The sequence below is a fragment of the Chenopodium album genome, chromosome 8 (assembly GCF_948465745.1).
Source record: "Chenopodium album chromosome 8, dcCheAlbu1.1, whole genome shotgun sequence".
NCBI lineage: Eukaryota > Viridiplantae > Streptophyta > Magnoliopsida > Caryophyllales > Amaranthaceae > Chenopodium > Chenopodium album.
The window spans coordinates 60,133,419-60,160,233 of NC_137841.1; the positions used below are offsets into that span (position 1 = coordinate 60,133,419).

A 26,815-nucleotide genomic window follows, 5' to 3' on the forward strand; every position below is an offset into this window, starting at 1 on the left:
GAGTTATATTCGTCGACTTTTCTCTCTTTCTTATTTTTCCTTGACCTCCATTCCTAATAAACATTAAAATTATAACATATTCGTTCATCGAATTTGGGTTAAGATTATGTCTAGGGGAAAGAAATTAGCATATCCCAAGTGATCTAAATTGCTTTACTTAAAGGGAAGAACATTAGATTTCCATTCAATTGGGCAACGAATAAGACCCAACTAATATAGCCACGTCTTAAATCAATTCAAGTATAATATTAAAAGGCTTGTTTTTGCGTGGTAAAAGAGAGAAGAATACCCTAGAAATCAATTAGATCATGGTTTAATTGATTGCTTCGTGATGCTAATAATGGGATATAGTATTAGATGGTAGGACAGTTATTTCATTAATTAATTACAACGGCTATGATAGCTTAGCTTGTGCCTTTATAATCTTATTAAGATATAATTAATTTTCTATTTTAAATGTCGATTTTTTGTGTGGTTAAGGATTAGGCAACGTAACATGCTAATTAGGATATGAGTTTTAAAGTAAGGGGGCTTTAAGTGGACTATATATATTTAAGATTAGAATAATACGAAGCATTAGATATAGTAAAGCTCGTGTTATCTATAATCGCACTCATTCACCACCAAATACGCCTAAAAAGGAAATATATGTGGTCACTTAGAAAAGTGAAATATTCAAGAAATTTGGGTGGACCATTTTTAAGATTATTAAATTAATATTAGAACAACTTTTATGTTAAGGCTAAGGTTTTAATGAAATTATTAATATATGCTTCAAGGTGTGGATGAGGTTGGATGGGTATTTCAAGTAAAAACCTATTCTCTTCAACTAATTTCTATTTAAATGATCCATTTATATATCAATTACTCCATAATAACAGTATTATCATTAACTGAATCTCATATTTATTTATTTATTTATTTATTTTTTGATAAACGGCCTCAAGGGCAACTAGCTTTTATTTAACAGGGAATCATTGAGTACAAAAGGTATAATACAACTCGGAAAATCCGACAACCATACTCTCCTATTAGTACCCCAAGGCAAGCAATGAGCTAGCTCATGGGCTACTTTATTACATTCCCTCTTAACGAAATTCCAAGACACAAAATCAAGAAAGCTAGATACATGATATATATCATCCAAAATTAAGTGAAGACTACTCCCACCCTTCTCTTGTGAATTAATTGCAGCCATAAGACCCTGACAATCCCCTTCCACCTCCAACCTCGTATATCCACACTCAACAGCAATTTGCAGACCAAAGAGGACTGCCTTTGCTTCGGCAATCAGAGGTTCCCACCTATCCTCCACCGTCCACGCAGCAGCCACCCTCACCACTCCCTTCTCATCCCGCAGCACAGCTCCAGCCGAAGCTCCCACACCTTCCACGGCACCCCCATCCACATTCAATTTAAACAACCCCTGACTTGGTGGCTTCCATTTCGCACGGACATCAGCTACCCCACCAGAATGCTCCCCTTTCCCTTCCCCTTCTACCTCCTTGACAAGCTTCTGAGCATACTCCATCGATTGGGCTGGATTGCAGTGCTCTCCTTCGAAAAGCCACCTGTTTCGGGCTGTCCAAATCACCCAACAAACCATGAAAAACAGCCCATGCTCCACACTTTGTAGCCGAGCCAAGCAAGCTTGTACCCAATCTGCAAAAGCATGAAAGACACCTTCTTCTCCAGGCTTCAAAGGACAATAATCCCAAATCATTCGAGCAATCACACAATCTCTAATACAATGGAGTTCTGTTTCTTCTACTGCCTCACACAAGCTGCACAAAGAATTTCTACTCGGTATACGCTTACTCAACCCAAGTGACGTAGGCAAAGCACCTCTACAAGCCCTCCACATAAACACTTTAATTTTCGGCAAGGTTTTAACACTCCACACCTTGTTCCAAAGAGAAGAAAAGCTCGAACCAGAGGCATCATTCACTTCATCACATTCGCCAAATATAGCACGATAAGCAGACCGAACAGAAAACTCACCTTTTTTCTCCAAATCCCAGCAAACTTCATCACGAGGCAGCCTTAAACTCAGGGGTATTGCAAGAATTCTGTCACATTCAAATGGAAGAAAAATTTCCTTAACAAGTGAAGCGTTCCAAGTAGCCGTAGGAAGGTGAATTAAATCACACACCCTCATTCCCCTCCTCTCCTCAACACATGGAGAAATAATCATACGAGATTGAGTGTTTGGCACCCACGGGCTACCCCACACCGGAATATCCAAGCCATCACCAACTCTCCATCGAATCCCTCGCTGCACTACCCATTTCACACTCCAAATTCCCCGCCAAGTATAACTCGGATTCACACCAATCTCTGAGCATAAGTAGTCACCATTGCTAAAATATCTAGCTCTCAACACCTTAGCAGTAAGGCTGTCCGGAAACTTAATCAAACGCCATGCTTGCTTTGCTAGAAGAGCCACATTAAATAACTTAAAATCTCGAAAGCCTAGCCCTCCCATAGCCTTCGGTTCACACAATTTCCTCCAAGACAACCAATGAATCTTACACTCGCCCTTCTTTTGCCCCCACCAAAAATTCGACACCAATGACCGCAACTCATCACAAAATGAAGACGGGAATTTGAACACACTCATCGCGTAGGTTGGGATAGATTGGGCAACTGCCTTAATCAGGATCTCCCGACCCGCTTTAGATAACATTCCCCCCTTCCAACCTTGTAGTCTCTTCCATAACTTCTCCCTAACCCCCTTAGTAAGCACCCTTTTCGATCTTCCTACTACAGTCGGAAGCTCAAGGTACTTATCGTGAATATCTACTTGTTGTACTCCAAGTAGATCCGCCAACTCCCCCCTTCTTGCCACCGGAACACCCTTACTAAATGAGACCGTAGTCTTACTAAAATTCACCAATTGACCCGACGCCATCTCATAAGTATGTAGAATCTTCCGAATAGACTCTACCTCTTCCACATTTGCCTTCGAAAAAATAATACTATCATCCGCAAATAACAAATGTGAAATCGAAGGTGCATCCGAAGCCACCCTAACACCATGTAAAATACCATTAACAACAACTTTATTCAACAAGCCAGAAAGAGCCTCCGCACACAAAATAAAGATATGGGGATAGAGGATCACCTTACCGTAAACCCCTTGACGGAATAAACTCCCCTGAAGGTGCTCCATTTATAAGAGCCGCAGAAGAAACAGAAGAAATACAGTGCATAACCCGATCAATGAAAAAATCCCCAAACCCCATACGCACCATAACAGCTCTTAAAAAATCCCACTCCACTCTATCATAAGCCTTCGCCATATCCAACTTCAGAGCTAGATGACCACCCGTACTTGCAAAATTCTTCATATGATGAAAAACCTCAAAAGCCACTAAAATATTATCTGTAATTAATCTCCCCGGGGTAAAAGCACTTTGATTTAATGAAGTAATATCCGAGAGAAACAATTTCAGACGATTTGCAAGCACCTTAGTGATCAATTTATACACCACATTACACAAACTAATCGGTCTATACTCTGACATTTTATCCGGCTCTTTTTTCTTCGGAATCAAAACAATGAAGGTTTTATTAATAGTTCTAGGAATCACACCCCCATTAAGCACACTCAAAACCAACCTAGTAACTGCAGGACCAACAATATGCCAGTAGGTTTGAAAGAAAAGAGGACACATACCATCCGGACCCGGGGCCTTTAGGGGATGCATTTGCTTCAAAGCACAGTGAACCTCACTAGCAGTAAAGGTAGCCGAAAGTTTCTCATTCATACCCTCCGTAACTCTTCTGTCAATCCCACCCAAGGCCTCATCAAAATCACTTGGATTCGACGAGGCAAATAGTGAGTGGAAATAATCCACTACTACCCTCTCAACATTGACCACATCATCATGCCGAACCCCATCTTCCGTATCAAGGTACCTGATGTTATTTTTAGCACGCCTTTGGGAAGCCTTCCTATGAAAAAATTTTGAGTTACGGTCACCCGATTCAAGCCACAAAGCCCTCGACCTTTGCCTCCAATAAACCTCTTCAATATGAAGAAGGTCACTAATTCTCTTCACCACTTTCTTTCTTTCTCTTACTTGACTCTCCTCCCTGCCACCCCTATTCAAAGTGTTTAGGCGTTTTCTATTTTTCCTTAGCTCCCTAAAAACACGCCCAAACTCCCTACTACTCCACGCCTTAAGCTCCGATGCACAAGCTGAAATTTTGGCCTCAACCGAACCCCCACCAAGCTGCCAGGCCGTCTCCACCACCTCCTCACACTTCTCACTTTCCATCCATACTTGCTCAAATCTAAAAATTATCTCCTGTTTTTTAGTAACACCACCCCCTTCCACCAAATCAAACCGGATAGAAGCATGATCGGACCATTCTCGATCCAAATTATGAAGCTTTGCATTCGGAAATAAAATCTTCCAACTCTCGGTCACAAGAGCCCTGTCTAATCGGCATTGGATATTGTCCACTCCACTTTGACCATTGTCATAAGTGAACAAATACCCATCACAAGAAACATCACATAAGCAACAAACATCAAGAGCCTCTCTAAAATTCTCCATTTACCAAATAGCACGGTCTCGACCTCCTTTCTTCTCCGACTCAAAAAGAATTTCATTGAAGTCCCCCATGCACACCCAAGGCTCCTCTCTTTGCATAGCTAGCTCCGATAAAAGCTTCCAAGATAGATGTCTATTATGTACCTCCGGCCAACCATAGAAGCCAGTAAACCTCCACCAATTATTTCCGGCCGCATATTTAACAATAACATCAATGTGGTGAATAGACATAGATTGTAGCTTCACCTCCATCTCCTTCAACCAAAACAAAGCAACCCCTCTCGACCTACCACTACTATCCACCGCTAAACCATTATAATCAGGAAATTTAGCACGAATTTTAGACATCTCCCCACTACTCAACTTCGTCTCCATCAGAAAAACAAGAGACGGGGCTTCCCTCCGAATTAAATTACGGAGGTTATCAACTGCAGAGGTATTGCCCAACCCTCTACAGTTGATGCTCAAGAGACTCATTGAGCTTGGCGGGGCTGCTCAACCGCAGCCACCGCCACCCGCAATCCAGAAGACACGTTCTCGACCAACACCTTTTTATTCGATCCTACCTCGCCCTCTAGCACCTTGTCTACTTCTCTCACACGCTTCCCCAGACAATCTGAACTGTCAGCATACATAGGAGTATCAAACTTATCCCTCTGCCTTGCCACTTTTTTCCATCCTCTGCCCCCACCTACACCCTTCTTACTACTCACATTCCCTGCCAAACCACTCTCAGTATTATTTTCAACTCCATTATGCTCTAAATCCCCTTCAGCCTCACTTTTATTATGACTTTACCCACCACCCTCAAGACCCCCTCCCCTAATACGACAACAGCCGTAATAGTAGTAGGAACCTCACTCACCTCCCTCAACACTAGAACATCATCATTTGCTGCCAAATTATTACCATCCTCAACATCTAATTTTTCCTCCAACTCTTTTGTCACAAAAAGCTGCTTCCTAGAGGAAATAACCGCAGCTAATTCCTCATCCTCCTTTCCCTTCCCCTTTCTAGGGGAAGCTCTCAGCCAACGCCCCCAACCAAGCTTGGACTTCTTGCTCTCCTCCGACACCATACAACAATCCTTCTTCGAATGCCCTATCACTCCACACGCAAAGCAAAAGTAAGGCAACCTTTCATATGCAAACTCGACACACACAGTCCTACCTCCTTTGTCAAGAATGCGTTGAAAGCGACGCAAAGGTTTATTAACATTGATCATGACCTTAATGCGACGAAAACGGTCCAAACCAAGAATGTCCTCCTCAATCTCAATCGGTTCCCCCCAGCTCGAAACAATCTCCTTAATGTCCTCATCGGACCTGCAGTTAAATGGTAGGTTCTCTATTCGGACCCAAAAAGGTGAATGAAATAGCGGCATCTTCTCAGGTTGTTCATCTCCGTCGACCTCCTTCAACACCAACAACTTGTTCTCAAAGCACCAAGGACGACCATTCAATACACGCTCTTTATCCACCCAATGAAAAAATTGAAAAGAAAATAAATTAGGGCCAAGAAACCTAATAATTAATTTATTGATTAATCCCCAAGCTTTGGTCATCGTAGTTTTAAAAGCTTTGGAGTTATACGGGCGTTCAGTAATTAATCTGCCTACTAAGAGTAAATGAAATTTCTCCTACGCAGGTGTCGAATTAACGGCACCCAAATCCACCACACCACCATCTTCCTCGTCCAATTTCAGATTAGCATAGCGTTCCAAAAGATCATTAGCCATGATTAGGCCACAGCAAGAGTCCAAGGAAACAAGGAAAGTCACCGCCGTCACAACGGCAACCAAACCCTACTTTCTAGAGAGAAAACCCTGTCTTTCGAGGGAGAGAATCTCATATTTATTTATTGAAACATTTTTTTTTTAAGAGCCACAAGGCTATTGAAACATATTGTTAATAGATAGAATTGATTTTTATATTAATTAAAAATTATATTTATTGGTAACTAAAATATCATACTTCTTCTGTTCTCGAAAGTTTGCTGACTCACTTTATATTTGTGCCTATGTTGTCTCCAATAAACATCTTAAGAGTATCAATGAGCGAGGAGAGCCAGATTAATATGGATGTTGGTCATTTTACTAGTAAGACAATTGTGTAATAACCAGCCCCGTTCCTAGAAATTTATGGACCCTAGGCATAATGTAAGAAAAGGGCCCCTTACGTAAACAATTTTTTTTACACGCAATAACTTTAATTTAAATATAATACAATGAAAATAACTTAAATTATTTAAATAGTAAGTCTCCATAGACAATACTGGAGTAATAACTTTGCATAATATTTCGTTAATTGAATTAATATGAAACGGTGTAATTGAAAAGATTAATATTTTGAAACAGATACTCATAGAAATCGGAAGATTAGAAGAAGAAGAGGTTATATTGCATAGTTATCTCCACCTAAATGATATCTAAGTAATCTAATGTTAATTGCTAACTAAATGCATTATTTATCATTTTTAAAAGTAGCTTATTTTTTAATGAGTAAAAACTACAGTTTAAACAGTTTAAATTCTACAGCAATGCAAACTGATTTTTTTTTTGAAATTTTGGGCCCCTTTCTGGCGTGGGCCCTAGGCGGTCGCACTCAAGGCCTACCCCTCCGGGCCGGCCCTGGCAATAACGCGAGAAACAAATTCGAATTACATGGACACCACAGAATAAGGGAGACATTCCCAAGTCTTGAGACTCGTAGGATAATTAAGATGGTTTGGGCTAAGACATAGGGGTACTTGGATATCTGTAAGTAGGGCTTTTCATCGGTCCAATACCGGACCGACCCGGATAAGACCGAAAATTAGAATTTTAAGAACCGAAGACCGGACCGATTAAGTTAGGACTGAACCCGGACCGGACCGAAAGAATCGGTCAAAACCCGAACCGGACCGTTTTGGACCGATTTAAGAATTTTTTAAAAAAGAATATTAATTTTTAATAAATTCAAGGAAAACACAAAAAAAATATTGGAAAAACTATATTGAAACGACATTTTTGCGTCTTTTTTTGTATGTTTAGTGCAAAAAAACTTATAAAGTTAAAGTATTCTAAGCTTATTAAGGATAAATTTAAACGTTATTTAAGGTTTCACACATATTTTTTATAAAAAAATCGGTTCGGTCCAAAACCGATTTTTATAGGATTTTGGACCGGACCGGACCGAAGACCGGAAAAATGAATTTCAAGACCCGAAGACCGGACCGATTAATTCGGTCTGGTCCGGTCCGGGTTCGGTCCGGGGTGGTCCGGTCCATTTTTTGGTCCGGACCGATTATGAACACCCCTATCTGTAAGAATTAGCATTGAGTGAAACAAGCAAAACATTCAAATAAGTCATATTCATATAGGATCAAAAAGTTAAATTACAAGCAAGAATTCCAATCGAGAGGCAAGAGTCTATGTTCATTAGCTATGGGTTAGATTTGGTTCGTCAAGAGGCCAAGAGGGTCCAAAGTTAAAAGGTTGATTTATCATGGCGCGCCTTCTCATTTTGCACTAGTAGAAAATAAGTGATGTGAAGCCCCAAATGGCAAGCGGTTTTTAAAATCCGCTTGCAATTCACTTTTTTTTTTTTAAAATCCTGTAATTTTAAATGGCAAGCGGTTTTGGCGCGAACCGCTTGCCAATATATATAATGGCAAGCGGTTTGGGGTTGAACCGCTTGCCATTAGATATATTGGCAAGCGGTTCAACCCCAAACCGCTTGCCATTTAAAAAAAAAACCCTAAACGCGCATCACCTTCCCCTTCTTTTATTTCTCGAGCTTAGCTCTCTCTCTCCTCTTTCATTTCCGCCGAGTTCATCTCTCTCCTCCTTCATTTTTACTCCCGTTTTTCCTCTCTCTCCTCTTCTCTTCCCTAATTCGCCCCTTTCTTCTCTTTCACTTTATCTTTGTTCTTTCTCATCTCCTTAAATTTGAGTCAAAACAAGGTAAATTCGAGCAAAATCGAACAAAACCCCAAGTAAAATCGAGCAAATTTCGAACAAGATCGAGCAAATTTCGAACAAGATCGAGCAAATTTGTGCATGTGTTGGTGTTCAAGTTTTTTAGGTCAAATTCGACCATGAAAACCCTAGATCTAGAGTTTTTATGGTCGAATTTGACCTTTAAAACCATAATTTCAAGCCCAAATAGGTTTTTTGTTGGTCGTTGTGGTTAGATGGTATGTTTTTTAAGGTGGGTCGAATTTTTTTTGTCCAAATCGGCGTTTTCTAGTCGTCGTTTGGGTGGGGGTGTGGTCGTGGTAGGCGGGGGTTGTGGTTTGGGTTAGGGTCGTGGTGGGTGGCTGTTGTGGTTTGGGTTAGGGTCGTGGTGGGTGGCTGTTGTGGTTCGGATTAGGGTCGTGGTGGCTGTTGTGGTTTGGGTTAGGGTCGTGGTGGGTGGGGGTTGTGGTTTGGGTTAGGGTCGTGGTGGGTGGGGGTTGTGGTTCGGGTTAGGGTCGTGGTGGCTGTTGTGGTTTGGGTTAGGGTCGTGGTGGGTGGGGGTTGTGGTTTGGGTTAGGGTCGTGGTGGGTGGGGGTTGTGGTTTGGGTTAGGGTCGTGGTGGGTAGGGGTTGTGGTTTGGGATTGGGTTTGGGTGGGGGTCTGGTCGTGGGCGGGAGTCTTCTTTTCTACTAGTGTTGTGGTGGCTGTTGTTGTAGGTGGTGGCTGGTGGTGTTTGGTGGCTGGTCGTATTTTTTTTTTTGTTGTTGGTGGTGTGGGGTGGTGGTTGGTGGTTGTTGTTGTTGTGGGTGGTGGCTGGTGGCTGGTGGTGTTTGGTGGCTGTTGTTGTGGGTGGTGGCTGGTGGTGTAAATTAAATGATATTATAACAATTAATTAATAAAAATATTAATGTTTTTACATTTGGATTGATTATGTATCAATTTAATTGAAAAAACCAAATTTTTTATTTTTAATACCCCTAATGGGCAGCGGTTTGGCGCCAAAACCGCTGCCCTTTCTTTACAATTGGCAAGCGGTTCAGAACTACTTGCCATTTTAAAGGCCAATTGGCAAGCCCCCTAAAGGCATGCGGTTTAGAACCGCTTGCCATTAGGGGGTTTGAACCGCTTCCCATTATGTATTTTCTACTAGTGTTGAGAGGGATTACGATTGGACCTCATATCGACATCTTAGCTTCATGCCTCATACCATGAGTATTAGTCATTGCCATGGTTTGGTGAATTGGTGCCTGGTAGGTTAGTACAAAGATTGATTACAAGCTTATAGAGCATTGGGCTAACAAAGCCCAAATCCACAAGGATAAAGCATGTTCATTGAGTTGATTTCAAAATAAAGCTTATTGAATTGAATAGGGTATATAATCTTTAAGTCTCAACTTATCCTAATTAGAAACGAGCCGATAAAATTGTTAACCAACCATAATTTTCTCAGTAAAGTCAATAACTGTGGGCACAAATTTACTTACATGAGATTGTACATGTCAATGTGTATGGCTTTTAGGGAATTGGCCTATGATGGTATTGGAGGGGATGAAGGAAGAAGCAAAAGAAAGGGAGTCACAAACAAGAGTTTGGATTTCATAAATTGCTGTTTGGATCATATATACGAATGGGACAAAATCGAAGGCAACACGAAAAGGCTTTTGAACATGTTTACACCACATCATTTTTATTTTAGAAATATGACTAAATGAGGTCTAAAATCAGATATGTAGAGATGAATCCATGAAGGAACAAATTTAATTGACTTAAAGTCAATATATGCCCATATAAGCCTTCACGTACTAGGTTTTATAGCCCCTGGTTTGTAAAATCAGAGATGCTTTTGACTTATGTCTTCAAGCATGGTATTTGGATGACAACACTGTTATTGGTGACACTTTGGTGGTGGGAAATTAAAGGTTCTGCAGTTGATTATGAAGGTAGGGCCTCATTTTGGGTTACATCTCAATGTGAAAAAACATAAAGTTTTCTGGTCTAAAGAAGACCCTCGAAGAAAGCTTGTGAGTGTTTTTTCATCTATTGCTCGACCTTCACATGGTCTATTGTTAAGTTGCTTGGTGGTCCCGCTAGTTCCGATGTAGAGGGTGACCAAGACTATTGCGCTAATGGATAAGGTTACTAAGCTCGATGATCCCTAGTATGAGTTGTTGTTGCTTAGGGCATGTACCAGAGTTACTAAACTCTACTTTGCTTTGCGTACTTGTCCACTTAGTACTTTTGAGGTGGGTCAGTGCACTTTCGACGAGGCTTTTCGATCCTCCTTGGAGCGTATCATTACTACTTCGGAGCTGAGTTTGGCGATTGGCAGTGGCGGCTTGCCACCTTACCATTTGCGTTTGGCGGACTTGGTGTTTATTACGCATATGATGTTCGTCATTATGCTTTTTTTGCCTCTCTGTTACAATCTGCTGGGTTGTAGACAAAGCTTCTACGGCATGCTGGCGTTGTTGGCCTTGGTCGAGCCGTTGCGGATGCGTTAAATATGTTCAATGGAACGGTTGAGTTTGACATTTTGGGTAATCCTAGTGAGGTCATTGCCCATAAAATCATGAAGAAATTGGCAAATATATATTTCACAAAGGTTAACGCTTCTGTAGAATCCACCTTCTTTTTATCTCCTCTTCAATCAGCATTGTGGAAATCGCAGCAAGGAGATCACACCTCTGCTTGGCTTCGGGCAGTTCCTATTTCAGGGTTGGGTTAGATGATGAACGCAAAGACTTACCGATGTGTATTGTGTTACCGTATGGGTGTTCCATTATTCTATGTCTCGGTGCCATGCTCTACTTATTCAAGGGTTTTCACTAGGGATATTTTCGGTGATTACGCGGTGTCATGCGCTGGTATAGTGGGTAATAAATATCGGCATAATATTTTTCGAGATACTCTTATTGGTGTTTGTTATCGATCTAGGATTTTGTCTAGAAAGGAGGTTGACATTGGGTTGTCTGGAGTGAACAACGAGACCCTTAGACCTGTAGATGTGTTACTCAATTCCTGGGAGCGTGGTCGTGATGTCTGTGTTGATTTGACAAGGTCTTCTCCTTTGACACAGTCTGGGATATATGACTTTGTTCTTGGACAGGTTGTGGATGATGCGGCTCATTGGAAGCGGGTCAAATATGAATCTAGTTGTCAATCAATTGGATTTGGATTCCTTCCCTTCTCCTTTTATTCACTTGGAGAATTAGACAAGAAGGCTATTGCATTACTAAAGCGGGTTCAGAAATTCTCGATGACTCAAGACATTGGGGCTCGTGCTGCTTCTTATATTTTTACTAGGATCGGTTTTCCTATAGCTAGAGGAGTGGGGCCCAGATTGTATCTCGGCTTCCCACTAATTTTCTATATGCTGTCTCAGATGAGTAGGTTGACTCTATTTCCGAGGTGATTAATCTCTTTCTTGCTGGCAGATGTCCTATGGAACTAGGAGACTATATTGCTAGTGCTTCTCTCACACCACTTATCAAAACCGGTGGTGGTATACATCCTATAGATGTGGGTACTATTTGGCGGCGTTTGGTTCCGAAGGTCAGTGCAGTTATGGTTGGCCAGTCTTTGGGCAGTTACTTTGATGGTCTTCAATTTGGCGTCGGGGTTCCTTCAAGTGGTGAGGCAATTCTTCATGCTGTGAATCGGTTAGTTGAGGATCGTGGTTCTGATGTTGGTCTTTCAATATTGTTGGTGGATTTTTGAATTTCCTTTAATCTAGTTGATCATGGGGTCATGTTACGTGAAGACTGTCGTCGTTGTTCGAGTATTTTGCGGTGGGTTTGTTGAATCCTGCTACTCTAATCCATCCAGATTGTGTTATGGGGACCACACCTTATGGTCGTCTCAAGGGGTGCAGAAGGGTGATCCCCTTGGCCCTCTCCTTTTTTCTTTGGTTTTACAACCTCTTTTGGTAAAATAATATATGCTTTGAGGTATATCTTCAGGCGTGGTATTTGGATGACAGCACTATTATTGGCGACACTTTGGTGATAGGGAAGGTTCTTTAGTTGATTATGGAGGAAGGGCCTCGTTTTGGGTTGCATCTTAATGTTGAAAAGACTGAAGTTGTCTGGCCTACAAAAGACCCTCGAAGCAGGCTTGTGGGTGATTTTCCCCCTTCTATTGCTCGACCTTTGCATGGTGTTAAGCTGCCTGGTGGTCCCGTTAGTTCTGATTCTAGGTTTAGTGGCGAGGTTGTGATGTAGAGGTTACCAAGACCATTGCGCTAATTGATAAGGTTGCTATGATGGATGATTCTCAGTGTGAGTTTTTGCTACTTAGGGCATGTACTGGAGTTTCTAAACTCTACTACACCTTGCGTACTTGTCCTCCAAGTGCTTTTGAGGCAACTCAGCGCGCATTTGACGAGGATCTTCGATCTTCCTTGGAGCTTATTGTTACTGCTTCGGGGCCCGGGTTTGGTGATTGGCAGTGGCGGCTTGCCACCTTACCATTTGCGTTTGGCAGTCTTGGTTTTTATTCCGCAGGTGATGTTCGTCATTATGATTTTCTTGCTTCTCGATTGCAGTATGCTGGGTTGCAGACAAAGCTTCTGCGTCGTACTGGTATTGTCGGTCTTGGTCAAGCTTTTGAGGATGCGTTGAGTCTGTTTAATGGAACGGTGGAGTCTGACATTTTAGGTAATCCTTTTGAGGTCGCTGCCTCGCTCTAAACTCATGAAGAAATTGGCAGATATATATTTCACAAATGTTACCGCTTCTGCAGAATCCGCCTTTTCTTTGTCTCCTCGTCAGTCAGCATTGTGGAAGTCGCAGCAGGGAGATCACACCTCTACTTGGCTTCAGGCAGTCCCTATTTTTGGGTTGGGTCAGACGATGAACGCAAAGACATACCAATGTGTGATGTGCTACCGGCTGGGTATTCCATTGTTCTTTGTCTCGACGCTGTGCTCTGCTTCCTGTCGGGTTTTTACTAGGGATATTTTTGGCGACCACACGGTGTTGTGCGCTGGTATTGTAGGTATTAAACATCGGCATAATGTTGTTCGAGATACACTTGTTGATATTTGCTACAGATCTGGGTTGACATAGGGTTGTCTGGAGGGAATGACGGGGCCCTCAGACCTGCCGATGTGTTACTTCATTCATGGGATCGTGGTCGTGATGTATGTGTCGACTTCACAGGGTCTTCTCCTTTGACACTGATAGGGCTATCTGACTTTTTTCCTGGAAAGGTTGTGGCTGATATGGCTAATCGGAAGCAGGTTAAACATGAAGCTCATTGTCGGGCGATTGACTATGGTTTCATTCCCTTCTCCTTTTCTTCGCTTGGGGAATTGGAGAAAGAGGTTGTTGCGTTGCTGAAGCGGATTCAGAGGTTCTCGACGACGCAAAACATTGGGGCTCGTGCTGCAGCTCATATATTCACTAGGGTAGGCTTTGCTATAGCTAGAGGAGTGGGGGCCCAGATTGTATCTCGGCTTCCCACTAATTTATTGTAGGTTGTATGACTTTTATTTTTGAGATATAATGATGATGATGATGATGATGATGATAATAATAATAATAATAATAATAATAATAATAATAATAATAATAATAATAATAATAATCATAATAATAATCATAATAATAATAATAATAATAATAATAATAATATAAAAAAATAAAATAAAATAAAATAATAATAATAATAATAATAATAATAATAATAATAATAATAATAATAATAATAATAATAATAATAATAATAATAATAATAATAATAATGATGATGATGATGATGATGCGGCTCATCGGAAGCGGGTTAAGTATGAAGCTCGTTGTCTGGCGATTGGATATGGTTTCATTCCCTTCTCCTTTTCTTTGCTTGGGGATTTAGAGAAGGAGGTTGTTGCGTTGCTGAAGCAGATTCAAAGGTCCTCGACGACGCAAGACATTGGGGCTCGTGTGGCAGCTCATTATTCACCAGGGTAGGCTTTGCTATAGCTAGAGGGGTAGGGCCCAGATTGTATCTCGGCTTCCCACTAATTTATTGTAGGTTGTATGACTTTTGTTTTTTAGATATAATAATAATAATAGTAATAATAATAATAGTAATAATACAACCTACAAAAAAAGACAAAGTCAAAGACAACCTACAAAAAATTAGTGGGAAGGCGAGATACAATCTAGGCCCATACTTCTCTAGCTATCGCAAATCCTATCCTAATGAAGATATGAGCTGCAGCACGTGCCCCAATGTCCTGAGTCTTCGAGAACTTCTAGATTCGCTTCAGCAATGCAATAGCCTACTTTTCTAATTCTCCAAGAGAAGAGAAAGAGAAAGGAAGGAAACCATATCCAATTGCTCGACAACTGGATTCGTACTTAACCCGCTTCCAATTGGCCGCATCAATCACTACTCGTTCAGGAACAAAGTCGGATAGCCCAGATTGTGTCAAAGTAGAAGACCCTGTCAAGTCAACACAGACATTGCGACCCCGATCCCAGGAATAAAGTAACACATCTGCAGGTCTGAGGACCTCGTCGTTCCCTCTAGATAACCCAATGTCCACCTCCTTTCTAGCTGAAATCCCTAACCGATAGCAAACATCAACAAGGGTATCCCAAACAACATTATGCCGATGTTTAATGCCCACAATACCAGCACAAGACACCGCATGATCACTAAAAATATCCCCGGAAAAAACCCTCGAACAAGCATAGCACGCTGTCTTGGTAGAGAACAATGGAACACCCAACAGGTAGCACAACACACAACGATAAGTCTTGGCGTTCATCGTCTGACCCAACCCCAAAATAGGGACCGCTCGAAGCCAAGAAGAGGTGTGATCTCCCTGCTGTGATTTCCATAGTGCTGATTGTCGAGGATTTAAAGAATAAGCAGATTCTGCAGAAGCGGTAACCTTTGTGAAATATATATATGCCAATTTCTTCATGAGTTTAGGGACATTGACTTCACTAGAATTACTCAAAATGTCATACTCCATTGTTCCATTAAACAAAACCAACACATCCTCAAAGGCTTGTCCAAGACCGACAATGCAAGAATCGCAACATCTAATTCCCCAAGCGAAGAAAAGGAGAAGGGAAGGAAACCATATCCAATCCATCGACAACGAGTTTCATACTTAATCCGCTTTCGATGAGCCGCATCTACCACAACCCGTCCAGGAACAAAGTCAAATAGCCCTGTTTGTGTCAAAGGAGAAGACCTTGTGAAGTCGACACACACATCAATATAGGAGATTATAGGTACTACGCAACGGAAATAAACATGAATTATATTCATACAGTACCTAATCCCAAGATCTAATGCATAACACATAAAGAACATATAATTGTAACTTTGAAGCGTGATTCCACGTGCGATCGAGCAAGAACAATGGGAGATAAAGAACCCCAAGCGTGATTCCTCTACTTGGTCCATGGGCACAAGTTAAACCTTCACTAATGCTAGTTAGTCGTGATTGAACGCTTCAATCAACCCTCAACGGAGAAGAGAGACAAGAGCTAACCATGAACCACCACGACGAACACCACGAGCCACCACGAGGGGGCACCGCACGTACGGAAGTGAGGGGAGAGGGGAGGGCCGTGAGGTGAGGAGAGTGTTTAGGGTTTTGGGACTTGGTTGCTTGTTTCACAATCTACTGTGTCTTGATTGTTAAATTCAACCCTAGGCATGGATCTTATTTATAGATCATATCTCTAAATAAGAGTCCATGTCAAGCCCAAACACCTTATCCTTAACACATTACTCTAGCCCAACACTCTATATGGTATGTCATAATCTCATGAGGCCCTCTTGTTTAACCCAATACCTTTGTTGTGTGACCTCATAGGATCCATTTTATTAGGCTTTGGACTATTTAACTAGCCCAAAGATCATTTGTCATATCTAGCAACAAATAGTGACGACCCAAAAAATGAACTTATTATCTCCATAATAGTGATCCTTTATATATCTAGTAATTGCACTTATAAAAGACATAACTCCTTCAATCACGATCACGATCCCACGAATAAAGTAACACATCGGCAGGTCTAAGGGCCCGTCATTCCCTCCAAACAATCCTATGTCAACCTCCTTTCTAGCTGTAATCTGTGATCAATAGCAAATATCAACAAGGGTATCCTGAACAACATTATGCCGATGTTTAATGCCCACAATACCAGCACATGACACCACATGATCGCCGAAATATCCCCAGTAAAAACCCTTGAACAAGCAGAGCACGGCGTCGAGACAGAGAATAAAGGAACACCCAAGCGGTAGCATAGCACTGTAGACACCCATTTGTGTCTCCCCAAAACCAAACCCAGTGATGAGTACCTTTCACGTCGAATCATAATCGAATGAAGTGAAAGTGTGGAAAGTCTAGTGTTGCGGTTAATGTTATTTCTTTTCTTTCTCTTTGTTTTTGAAAACCTATTTTAAGAAAATAGCCAATCTAGTTTGGTTTGGTACATGGAAAGGGTCCAATAATGATGTAGTTGGTTCAGGTTCGAAAAGAGCTTTCCAACGATATATTATAAGCTCAATTCCGATGAATAATGAGCAAGTTATGGCCAAATTACTAAACTAGGCCCGATTTGATCTTTATATGCGGCCCAATGATCTAGAGGAGGGCCTATTATGATTTATCATTCCTAATGCAATTAGGATTGATTATAGTATTCTAGAATCTTCTAGAAGGTTCTTTTGAATCCTAATTTAATTAGCATTGATAAATTGACTTTAGTTGACTTTTAAGAGTTTTAATCAGAATAAAAGAAGTGTTTTTAAGGAAAATATAATTTTGCCCTCTCATACGCTTAAATTTTATCAAAATAAGAAAACACGTGGAAAATTATTTCTAGCGCCATACGATAGCTCTGTCGCCTGGCGACAGACCTGCCGTCTGGCGACAAGCGCGTGTTTGGCGCTGCAGTCGTATTTTATTCTTTTCGAAACTCTGATTCGTTTTTTATCATATCCGGCTGATTTTCTCTATAAATAGCCTCCTAAAACCTCCGTTTTCAATCATCAATTTTTCTCATCAATTCTTAGGAATTCTTTCTCTTCTCATCAAGAAATTCTTGATTCTCTCTCTCTCTTTTCTAAGCCTAGCCTTTTACAAACACAATTCCTCATACATTAGCACTAAACATACCTAGAATTGTTCGAAGTTGCCTTCGCCCTAGACGTGAAAGGTTTTAATTTGTGAGGGTTTGGTCACAAATCTCTATTTCAATTATTTAATTTAATTGTTTGATTATTATTTTCCTTGAAGTTACTAACGCGTGTATTTTGTTATTAGAAAGAGATACGAGGCATCCAAGTAAGTGCTTTAATTGTTTGCATTGTTATTATGATATAGAAATCATGTCTAGCGTGTTATAATGATTCTTAGTATCATGTTTAGGGAAAAGGTTATAATATCAAATATGCTTGTTATGATTTCTATGATGCCTTCGATTCTCTTTCCTAATGGCATGTTAGTATCATGTTAGGGTTAAAGCTTTGATTTTTAATGTTTAGTGACTTGCTAGGGTTTGTTATTAATCTTTTAGTATCATGCCTAGGATCTTGCTATTAATATGCTTTAACATGATTATTATTTTGGATTATGATTATGATGATTTGATTATTATGTTGCTTGATATATATTTATTGTTATTGCTTGATCACGCCTTTTATGCATGTTTAAAGGGAATTGGTACTTCTAATCACGCTTAATAAGTGACAGGCTCAAGTCGTATTCACCTAATAAAAAATAAAACCTAAATCCACTAATTATGTAGATAGGGAAGAAGGGTCGAACCACAGGAAAACAGGTCAATTTATTCCTAATTAATTAAAAGCAATCTAAATTATCAAGTAACCAAATTTGTTGTAAAGGATGTAATTATACTACTAAAGGTAAAAGTAGGAAGGGAATAAAATAGGAGATAAATCAATGAAGGAAAAACCTAGGGCATAGGTTCACTAATAAACAATATTCTAGGGTAAATCATAATAAGCAATCATCAAGCATCAATTAATCAGATTATAAAGGGCTTTCGCTGTATTACAATCACAGAGTTAATTTACCGGTATTAAATCTCATCTCTCGAATCTCGACTTAACCATTTATAAATTAGTCCGCCTTTTGAAACTACGCCTAAACATCAATTCTCATCTCTTGAATCTTGAATTAATATTGCTAAACTCATAAAATTAAATCTGGCCAAACCTAATTTCATAGCATTAAATCAATCAATAGGAAATTAATCAAGCATGCATTGATAATCAACAATCACAAATTACCCCTTCATATTATTTATTAGATCCCCATAAACCCTAGAAATAAAACTACTCAAGCATAATTAAATCTAAACTAATCAAAATAATAAAACAAGACATGATGAAAGAATTAAAGAAAATAACTGAAATTAAAAGAGAAGAAATTGTTACCAAAAGAAATCTGGATTAAGGAATGGAATTAAGAACAAAGTTGAGAGAATTTAAGAGAGAGAAAATATTCTATGTAGAGAGAGAAAGTCTAAAAGAGAAGGTAATTAAAATTACGTACAAAAATTGTACTTAAACAACCCTAAAACAAATCCTAATTGAAAACTAAAACTTCAGCTCCAAAAACACGTGCCCGATCGGGCGAAGGGCCGCCCGATCGGGACCGCCTTTGTTTTCCTTCACTCTTCCTGGGAAGCCGCGCCCGATCGAGCTTACGCTCACCCGATCGGGCGCGCCTTCTTGCTGGTGCATTCTTGTGCGCGCCCGCCCGATCGGGCGCAAGCTTGCCCGATCGGGCCCGGATTCTTCTTCGAGGCTTGGACTTCGATTGGGCTCGATTCTTCGGCCCAATTCGGATTTCCTCTTCGGGTCTTGAATACTCGGTCCAAATGCCCCGGTATCACACACTGAGCCCTTAATCACCGGCTCTAACCGGTCCTGAGCTTCAAAGACGGTTGTGTCCTCCTAATGCTCGTAGTTGCTTCATGAAAAACCCGGAAAACGCTCCAAATGTGCAATTTCCTACAAAACTCAAACAAAACTACAAAAACACTAGATAACACTAATTAGTAATAAAAGTGGCTCTAAAGAGCCAAAAACACTACTAATTATGACCAAGGGACAGGGGTAAAACACTATATAAATTGGACATATCAAACTCCCCCAAGCCAAACCTTTGATTGTCCCTAAACAAAGAGCTCATCAATGAACATATAAAACATGCTTCATCCCAAGTAAACAAAATCAAGCACAAACGATTCAAAGCAAATCTAATGAACATGCTTCAATGTCAATCAATCTCATTCATCTAATCATTCTTCCTCCCCAACAATTGTCAAGTAGAGCAAACCACATGAGCATATAGAATTCAAGACTAGTACTCACACACTCAACTCTCATTTATGTGGTGAGTAAAAGATGTACTCGATCACTCTCCAACCAACCCCTTTATATGTGAACAATGCCCTCCCAACTCACACCCTCGTGTGTTTAAAACAACGTACGCTCAACTACTAGTCGACTCGAAATATGTCAAATCATAACTTGCATTGATAAACAACACTTTCACATTCATACAACTCTTATGCACAAAGGTCGGAAGGTCTTTAAAGCTTGTAATGTAAGACTAGGGTAAAGGGTAGGATAAATTTAGGAAAATGTGAGAGAAAATCCATGCTTAAGGGAGCCATATCCTAATAAAACCCAAGGTAAAAAACAAGTGATGACCAAAACATCTCCAATCACAACTTAACTTCCACAAAAATTCACCAAGAAATCCTATACATAACAACTATCCCAACACTTACATATTCACTCACAAAGTATGATAATAGGAAATAGAGTGAATTAAAACAAACTTTGAACTACTTATTCTTTTTTTCTTTCTTTTTTTTCAAACTTGAATTTTTTTTTCTTAAGCAACCTTCACATAGAACATTTGAACATTTGAAACAATTTTTTTCTTTGCTCTTTTTTTTCTTTTTACCTCATATTGGAAATTTTCAACTTTGAAACACAAAACATCAATATTTTCCAATCATAATATCAAAGAACAATCACTCTTCTTTTATTCCCACATTGTGCAAATAATATGCACACCACAACTCCCTCACCTCACCAACTAATAGCTCCCCCAAGCCAAGATTGGGATTAGTAACCAATGGGGCTCATATAGATTTGTAATGTGGCTAAATAAACAATAAAAAAAGGGCACAAGCAACAACATGGTTAACAAGAAGGGAACAATGTATCTAATATCGTCTGAAGGCTACCTAAGAGAACAAATGCCTTCGTCCTCCTCAATGTGCATAATATTGAGCCATACAATCATTACTAATAGTTGCAAACCAATACTCAAATTCCTTGACATACCAGGAACAATCACACATTCCTAACCAAATCAACTAGCCAAGCACTATATTCACAAATAGTTGGCAAAATTGACGTATGTTTAGGAATCCAAACAATTAAACTTCAAATCATGATCAACAAATTCACAAAGCTCATTATCATATACCAAGAATCAAAACTATATTTTCCAAGTATGGGACACAGGGAAGCCTGATTTACAATTCATTGGAACGTATTTTTGAATTTTTTTATTTTTGAATTTTTTTGTATTTTTTTCATAAAGGAAAGCAATAAAAACTACACTAGAAAGCAATAAAATCTATACTAGAAAAGAAATAAATAGAGGAAAGAGAGAAAGAGTTACCATATGTACAAGAAATCTCCCCCCAAGCCAAATCAAGCAATGCCCTCATTGACTTGGGAGAGTAGCTAGGAGAAGCTACTCCTCGTCATCATCCTCATCCATCCTCTGGTAGCCTCCTCCATAACTCGAGCCGGCACCACCCTAGCTCGTACCAACACCACCATAGCCCGAACCACCAGCAAAGTAGTTAGGGTCTACATTTCCCCCCATACCCCCAAAAGGAGCATCGCCCCCATAACCATGGACTGAAGAGCAGTCCACATAAGTACCAAAAGCTCCGGGGGTCAAATACCCTCCTTGGGAGTATTGGAACCAATCGGGAACTAATGCCTCGGGGGGAATAGCCCCTCGACGTGCATAGTCGTCATACATAGGGTATAAACCCCTCCCGAGGTTCCTCTCAACATGGCCTACCCTCCTATCTAGAGTGTCTAACCTAGAGTCTGGGTTTTGCGCCATGCCCTCCACTCTCCCTTGCCCTCTCTCTATGCGGTCAAGTTGGCTCCGAAAAGTCATAAGGGGCATGGGGGTCGATATTATAATCGACGGAGGAGGTGGGCATGCCATAGGTGTAGGATTGGGGTGGTGGTTGGTATTGGGGTGAATGGTGGGGTTGTGGTGAAAGGTGAGGCTCTTGAACCTCGCCTTGGCCGTTTATCTCAAAAGTGTAGGAAGGCTTCCCCTTCTCAAATTTGGTCAAGGCGGGGTTGGGTAGTGTAAATTCTTGGTCTCTCCTACCCGATTCTCGGTGGACTATCCACCATGTCTCACCGCCCATAAGTTGCACCCAGTTTAGGCCCCCTAAGTATGCTAGGTCCATGAGAGTAGAACCCTCCACTTTCCTATGCTCGGTCGGGTTCCATCCTAGGTGTTTCACAGCTATATGGGTCACCAACCCTACAAAGTAGATATGCACCCTAGACCTACCCTATTGGAACCAGTAAGCACACCGTGAACTTCCCATTCGGGAACACACCTGCGAAATAATCCATCTGCACACTCACGAAACAAAAAAGGATCATCCGAAAAATAATGTTCAACATCAGAAATGAATTTCTTTTTCTGTTGGTAGGACAAGTCAGGAGGTAGAGTACCACCCACTAAATAATTAGCAAAGTCAGCATATCATGGGTGTTGTTCTACAACTGCATATAGGTTGTCATCACGGAAAGAATCATCTATAGGAAGAGAATCCTTACCCTCATCATACCTAATACGTGACAAGTGGTCTGCCACTACGTACTCTGCTCCCTTTTTATCTTTTATCTCGATATTGAAATCTTGGAGCAAAAGAACCCAACGGAGTAGCCTAGGCTTTGATTCCGCCTTAGCTATCAAGTACTTCAAAGCTGCATGGTCAGTAAAAACAATGACTTTAGAACCAACAAGATATGATCTAAATTTTTCTAAAGCATATATGACAGCAAGAAACTCCTTCTCCGTTGTGGCATAGTTTACTTGGGTTTCATCCAAAGTTTTGCTTGCATAATAAATATCATGCAAAACCTTGTCCTTTATCTGTCCGAGCACGGCTCCTAGTGCAAAGTCACTTGCATCGCACATGATCTCGATAGGGAGATTCCAATCGAGAGCACATATGATGGGTGCCGATATCAAAGCCTGATTAATCCTGTTAAAAGCCTCAAGACACTCGTCAGTAAATAAAAAAGGGGCATCCTTGAGTAAAAGCTGAGTCAGTGGTTTAGCAATTTTAGAAAAATCTTTGATAAAGCGACGATAAAACCCCGCATGACCCAAGAAACTTCTAACTCCCTTAACATTAACTGTGGGAGGTAATTGCTCAATCACTAATATCTTAGCTTTATCTACTTGTATGCCCTTGTCAGATACAATGTGACCTAGGACTACTCCCTCTGTCACCATAAAGTGACATTTCTCCCAGTTTAGTACCAAATTGCATTCTTCACATCGTTTCAAAATTTTAGCGAGATTTATTAGACATGAATCAAATGAAGAACCATACACGCTAAAATCATCCATAAAGACTTCCATAATAGACTCTATGAAATCAGAAAAAATGCTCATCATGCAACGTTGAAAGGTAGCAGAGGCATTACATAAACCAAAGGGCATTCTACGATATGCAAAAGTACCATAAGGGCATGTAAAAGTTGTCATTTCCTGATTTTCAGGGTGAATTGGAATTTGGAAAAATCCCGAATACCCATCTAAATAGAAAAAGAACTTATGGTTAGCTAACCTCTCAAGCATTTGATCTATAAAGGGGAGGGGGAAGTGATCCTTTTTAGTGGCGATATTTAGTCTACGATAACCAATGCACATACGCCACCCTGTTACAGTTCTAGTGGGGATTAATTCATTCTTCTCATTAGTGATCACAGTCATCCCACCTTTTTTAGGCACTACCTGCACAGGACTTACCCACTTGAAGTCAGAAATAGGATAGATAATACCTGCATCAAGTAATTTCATAACCTCTTTCTTGACTAGTTCCTGCATGTTAGGATTCAATCTTCTCTGGGTTGAATACAGGGCTTATAGTTATCCTCTAAATGTATCCTGTGCATACAAAAATCAGGGCTAATACCCTTGAAATCATCAATAGTGCACCCAATTGCTTTCTTATGGGTTTGAAGGACCCCTAGAAGTTGGGGAGTTTGTAGGTCATTAAGTGCATTACTGATGATCATGGGGTATAGTTCCTGCTCATCTAGAAAAATATATTTTAAGTGAGAAGGGAGAGGTCTTAGTTCAGGTTTCTTGACCTCTGCAGGTTTCAATTCCTGAACTAAATTTACTACCTTCAATGTCTCTTTGGGGTCTAACTCTTTTAAGGAAAGAGCTCTTTCAATATCATGTACTTCATTACCCTAGACGCTTACATTATCTGTAGATAAATTCCCACAAAGAATTTCCTCTAGGGGATCCCTTGCAAGAACCTGTGGCAAGCTATCATCCCAAATATCGTCCATTATATCAATTGTATTAATAAAACAACAATTTTCCTCTAGCATAGGCCCTTTCAAAATTTTCCCTAAATTAAAAGTAACATTATCATCGCCAACAGACTGGGTTAGTTTACCATTTTTTACATCAATAATGGCTCCTGCAGCATGGAGGAAAGGCCTACCTAATATAATGGGTATTTGTGTATCCTCTGTCATGTCTAAAACTACAAAATCAACAGGGTTAAAAAATTTACCAACTCTGACAGGGACATCCTCTAAATTACCTAGAGGGTATTTTACAAAACGATCTTCCATTTGCAAAGTTATATTAGTAACTTTTAAATCACCCATATTAAGTTTAGCACAAACAGACGATGGCATAACACTGACACTGGCACCCAAATCACACAAAGCTTTATCAATAAAAACATTCCCTATATGACAAGGGATAGAAAAACTATCGGGATCCTTTAATTTAAGAGGGGATTTATTTTGCAATAGGGCACTACATTCCTCTGTGAAAGCTACAGTTTCTACCTCATTAAAGGCCCTTTTCCTAGTCAGAATGTCTTTCATAAATTTAGCATATTGTAGACACCCATTTGTGTCTCCCCAAAACCAAACCCAGTGATGATTACCTTTCACGTTGAATCATAATCGAATAAAGTGAAAGTGTGGAAAGTTTAGTGTTGCGGATAGTTTTAATTTCTTTTCTCTTCTCTTTGTTTTTGAAAACCTATTTTGAGAAAACAGCCAATCCAGTTTGTTTGGTCCATGATATGGGTCCAATAGTAGTGTAGTTGGATAGGGTTTGAAAAGAGCTTTCCAACGATATATTATAAGCCCAATTCCGATGAATATTGAGGAAGTTATGGCCAAATTACTGAACTGGGCCCGGTTTGAGCCTTATATGCGGCCCAATGATCTAGGGGAGGGCCTAATATGGATTTATCTTTCCTAATACAATTAGGAATGGTTTTAGTCTTCTAGATTCTTCTAGAAGGTTCTTATCATTCCTAATTCAATTAGCATTGATAAATTGACTTTTGTTGACTTTTTAGAATTTTAATCAGAATCAAAGAACGTTTTTGAGGAAAATACGATTTTATCCTCCTGAACGGCAATTTCTATCTGATTTTAAGAAAACGCGTGAATTTCCGAGTCAACGCCAAACGCCAGATGTAGCGCCTGGCGCTACGCTTGGCGCCTGACGCTAGCCTTAGCGTCTGGCGCTAACTTGGCTTTTTGCGTCAGAATTCTGTTTTGATGCTTTATCTTTTTGGTTGATTTTCTCTATAAATAAAGTGTTAAAAACTCCATTTTCATTCATCAATTCTCACCAATTCTCATCAATTCTTATTCTCTCTTTCACCAACTCTCATAAAGTTTTCTTGATTATTCTCTCTCTCTCTCTCATTTCTAAACTAGCTTTCTCTCAAATATCAAAATTCCGCATTCATTAGACTTAGATACACCTAGCCATATTCGAAGTTGCCTTCGCCCTAGACGTGAAAGGTTTAATTTATGAGAGTTTGGTCCCAAATCTTTATTTCAATTATTTAATTTGATTTAATTGTTTTGATTATTATTTTCCTTGAAGTTACTAACGTGTGTATTTTGTTATTAGAAAGAGGTACGAGGCATCCAAGTAAGTCCTTTAATTGTTTTTATTAATATTATAATGTAGAAATCATGCTTAGATTGTTATTATGATTCCTAATGTTATGTTAGGGCGTTTTGATCTTCCTAGTATCATGTCTAGGGTAACTTTAATACCAAGTATGATTAAAAGTATGATGCATTTTATGTTCTTCCTAATATTAATGATCATTAGTATCATGTTAGGTTAAAGAATTGATTTTTATTGCCTAGTGACATGCTAGGGTTTGTTATTAATCTTGTTAGCATCATGCCTAGGATCTTGCTATTATTATGCTTTAACGTGATTATGTTAATTATGATTATTTTAATTTTAATTTGTTATTATGATTATCATAATTTTATTGATGATTATTATTATGTTGCTTGATTATTTATATTTATTGCTTGATCACGCCTTTTATGCATGTTTAAAGGGAATTTGTACTTGTAATCACGCTTAATAAGATAATTATTAATCTTGTTTAGGGTTAATATGATTATAATTCAAGTGATCGCCAATAATAGATTTATTTGTGCATTAATATTCAACCAACATAGATAAACAGGTTTAGGGTTAATCCTATTGATTGCATGTTAGTCAGAAAGCGCACATGAATACGATCAGAATAAAGTAGAGGCCTATTATTAGGGCAGGTTCAATCTCTTTTAGGTTGGATTTGTACCTTCATCCCCGAACCCTATTAGGTTCAGGACCTTATGGAGTTGACGATCTCTTGGATCGTTAAGGGGTGTAACCTTCACCTCGTGAACGGTTTACAAGTTCCTAAAACTTGTTGGCGACTCTTTTGCTCTATCTTCTTTCCCTTTGGACGCCACCGTACTTTAGTGTATGACCACAGTGGGGTTCAAGTTAAGGGTTATGCTTGAAATATTCCCTACAGTTTTTGGCGACTCCACTGGGTAAGATTTCTATTTTAATTCCTTAATTTGTTTTGGCAATGATTTATAATGAGTGGATGAGACTCGAAACGTTCTAAGTATTTCATGTGCGTAATTTTGATTAACATTATTGTCATATGCATAAAAAAGATCTCAT

The 26,815-nt window shown here is 39.8% G+C and overlaps 1 protein-coding gene across 1 annotated transcript; it reads right to left on the bottom strand.

Moving 5' to 3' along the window:
* Positions 1-952: 952 nt before the first annotated feature.
* Positions 953-4,565, bottom strand: LOC145643107 (uncharacterized). The gene is made up of 2 exons (XM_081694269.1): positions 3,130-4,565; positions 953-3,029 (listed from the first exon to the last, which is right to left on the bottom strand). Exons 1-2 carry the CDS (start codon positions 4,563-4,565, stop codon positions 953-955), a joined length of 3,513 nt encoding a protein of 1,170 aa, XP_081550395.1.
* Between the last annotated feature and the right edge of the window lie 22,250 nt (positions 4,566-26,815).

What these genes read in the sequence shown, in the direction of transcription:
- LOC145643107 (XM_081694269.1), bottom strand. Translation starts at nt 4,565, where the DNA reads ATGGAGAATTTTAGAGAGGCTCTTGATGTTTGTTGCTTATGTGATGTT. An exon ending in ATTCCGTCAAGGGGTTTACG is followed by an intron (nt 3,030 to 3,129) that starts GTAAGGTGATCC and finishes ACATGGTGTTAG; the next exon opens with GGTGGCTTCGGATGCACCTT.